Source organism: Nestor notabilis, unplaced genomic scaffold (genome assembly GCF_000696875.1).
Source record: "Nestor notabilis isolate BGI_N333 unplaced genomic scaffold, ASM69687v1 scaffold18803, whole genome shotgun sequence".
Taxonomy (NCBI): domain Eukaryota; kingdom Metazoa; phylum Chordata; class Aves; order Psittaciformes; family Psittacidae; genus Nestor; species Nestor notabilis.
The window spans coordinates 783-3,486 of NW_009920798.1; the positions used below are offsets into that span (position 1 = coordinate 783).

General features: G+C 60.6%; 1 protein-coding gene across 1 annotated transcript in view; it reads right to left on the minus strand.

The window, feature by feature from the left end:
- Nucleotides 1-70: 70 nt before the first annotated feature.
- Nucleotides 71-2,704, minus strand: part of POLRMT (polymerase (RNA) mitochondrial (DNA directed)) — a gene marked incomplete at its 5' end in the record, with an annotated part of 12,557 nt that continues 9,923 nt past the window's right edge. Inside the window, 6 exon segments of the mRNA XM_010010859.1 lie at nucleotides 71-120; nucleotides 713-792; nucleotides 888-970; nucleotides 1,485-1,557; nucleotides 1,855-1,953; nucleotides 2,216-2,265. Of these exon segments, the coding sequence (XP_010009161.1) occupies nucleotides 71-120; nucleotides 713-792; nucleotides 888-970; nucleotides 1,485-1,557; nucleotides 1,855-1,953; nucleotides 2,216-2,265 (435 nt within the window).

Below are 2,704 nucleotides of genomic sequence, written 5' to 3' on the forward strand. Positions count from 1 at the left end.
GGAGGGGCCCTGTGGGCCGGTCCCTACCGCAGCCTCTGAGGCAGTGCAGGGCCCTGCTGGCTGCTGGGGCTCAGCTGAAGAAATAGGTGGAATCCATCACGTTCTTCAGGTTGAATTCACCTGAGGGAAGGAGGGAGGGAGAGGAGAGGTCAGAGGGGAGAGAAGCTGCCCCCCAGGCCCTGCTTCCTAAAACCAGCCCAGTCCCTGCTGCAGGGGGGGGTCAAGCGGGATTTGGAGGGCTTCAGGAGCTGCCACCCCTCCTGATGTATCTGGGAGCAGCGGCCTCCTCCGCTTGGCAAAGGCACAACAAAGGTTGGCCAGATGGTCTGGCAGACGCAGGGCCCAGAGATTAGAAGAGTTAAACTAATTGCCTCAATCCCATTGCATGTGTATCATCTAGATCCTGGCAATTACCATGCCAAGGGCCTCCCTCCATCTCCAGGCAAATGCTTCCTGCTTGGAAACAGACGGGAGAGGAACAAGATGGGGATGGGATGAGCTGGGTCAGCCTGGGCAAAGCCAGGGCTGGCTCCCAGGGCTGCTCAGGCTCTGCCCCATGGCTCTGCACGGCAGCACAGGAGGAACACCCCAGCTCAAGGGACAGCTTTAGTGCTGTGTCCAGCTTCACACACCCCATAAGCTCAGTGACTTTGGGGCCAAATCTCACTCCCCTTGTCTCCAAACCACTCCCGGTCCTGTCCCGTGCTCTTACCTGTCTTGGGGACATTCGACAACTGCTCCATCAATTTCTTCTGCCAGAGGGCTCTGGTCTCTTTGCCAGGGTTGGATGAACTAGAAGGAAAGGAAATCAGCATGGGAGCGGGATTTGGCTCTTCCAAGCCATGTGGAGAGCCCAGCCTGTGCCACAGCAGGGGCTGAGGGGATACCTGCAGTACTTCTCCAGCATGAACTTGGACAGATCCTGCAGGATCTTCTCGCTGTGCAGAGCCACAAACTGCTGCCGACAGACCTGAGGCAGGGAGCAGTGGTGAGCTGCAGGGTAACAGCTACTTCTCTCCTTCCCCTCAGCGCTCCTCAGTCAAGCCAGGGCAGAGGTGAGGGGCAGGGAGAGCAGTGGGCAAGAGTGGGGAGAGGGGTGCTGCTGGACAGGGGGGAAGGGATCAGCCTGGGGGGGTGGGAAGCTGAGGCTGACCCCCATTTATCAATCCAGTGCACAACAGCCCTGCAGCACTGCAGGGTCACAGGCCAGGGCAGGACAGAGGCACGGACACTGCTGGGTGCTGTGTTTAGTGCTGGTTGATGAGCAGATTCTCCCCCACACACACTCCCTGAAGGGTGGGAGGAGATGGGGCTACAGCACCAGGACATCAGCTGCAACCCGCAGCAAGGTTCACCCTGGCTGGGTAAATCCATCAGCCCCTGGAGCAAAGCCCAGGGGAGGGAAGGGAGGGAAGGGCTGGCGTGTGCCCAGAGGATGGATCAGCAAGATCCCTGCTCCCGAGGAGCCAGGAGGACGCTTTTACCTGGTTCATCACGTCCACGGTGAGCGCGTGAGTCCAGTAGCAATCATGGACCGAGACGAAGGTCAGACCCTGCCTGGGAGGCAGCAGAAGGTGCCATAAGCAGTGCTGAGCCCCCCCTGTCACGTCCCCTGCCCCATGGAGGCCTTTGTGCTGGGACATGAGCAAGGACCACACAAAGAGGAGGGCTCCCTGCAACAGCACCTGCAGATCTTCAGGGACAGACACCAACAAGCCCTTCTCTGCCAGAAAACCCAAACAGCCACAACCAGGAAAACCTCTTTTCCCCCACCACAGGCCTTGTCCTGGCAATGTTCTCCCAGCAGAGAGTGATCCTGGAGCCAGGGAAGAGCCCCAGCTCCCTGCTCCCTACCTGAGGCAGTGCAGAGCTGTGAGCATCATGTGTGTGGAGTCCAGGGAGTGGATGAAGTTGGGTGGGAAGGCGTTCTTCTGCTTCACCGTGTCAGGCTTCCTGCAGCACAGAGCAGGAGAAGGGAGGAGCTGGGGCACTTCCAGGGCCAAAGATGAGACCTGGGGTTGATGGGGACAGCCCTGCTGGGCCCCAGGGCCCCGCTGAAGCACAAGGCTCCCCTCCTCAGCTGGCTTCCTGCAGCTCTGGGCTCTAACAGGAGCTTTGGCACTTGCTGGCAGGTTCCACGGATGGGAAGGCTTTGTCCCCAGAGCACAGGCTGGGGACAGCAGGGGCTCAGTCACCACCACGGGTTCATACTTACTGGTTGTCGCTGATGCTTTTCACACTCAGGTGCTGCATGCTGCAGTTCAGCTGCAGGGAGAGAGAAAGGGGATGAGCCCTCCCTCTGCACTGCCCCACGCTCCCACAGAGGGGATCGGGCCCACCACGAGCTGCTCTGCTCTGCAGGAAGCCTCCCTGGCTGCAATAAGGGACCTTTCCAGGGCATCCCAACCACCGGGCAGGCAGCAGCCCCCTCCCGAGGATGCTGCTGGCATCCTGCACCCCTTTCCCAGCTGATTCACCCTGCGAGGGCTCTGGGAAGGGCTGCCGGAGGTGAGCGGCTGCGAGGGGAGATGTGAGTCAGAGCAGCAGCTTGTGGGAGGCAAGAGCAGCGAGTCTGAATCACGAGAGCCCCGGGAAGGCTCCTGGGAGCAGGGAACAGGCCCGTGCCTCAGCTGCCTGAGTGGGACGGGAGCAGCAGCACTTCCTCAGCACCCACCCGCTCCAGGCTCTGCAGGGAGGCTGCAGG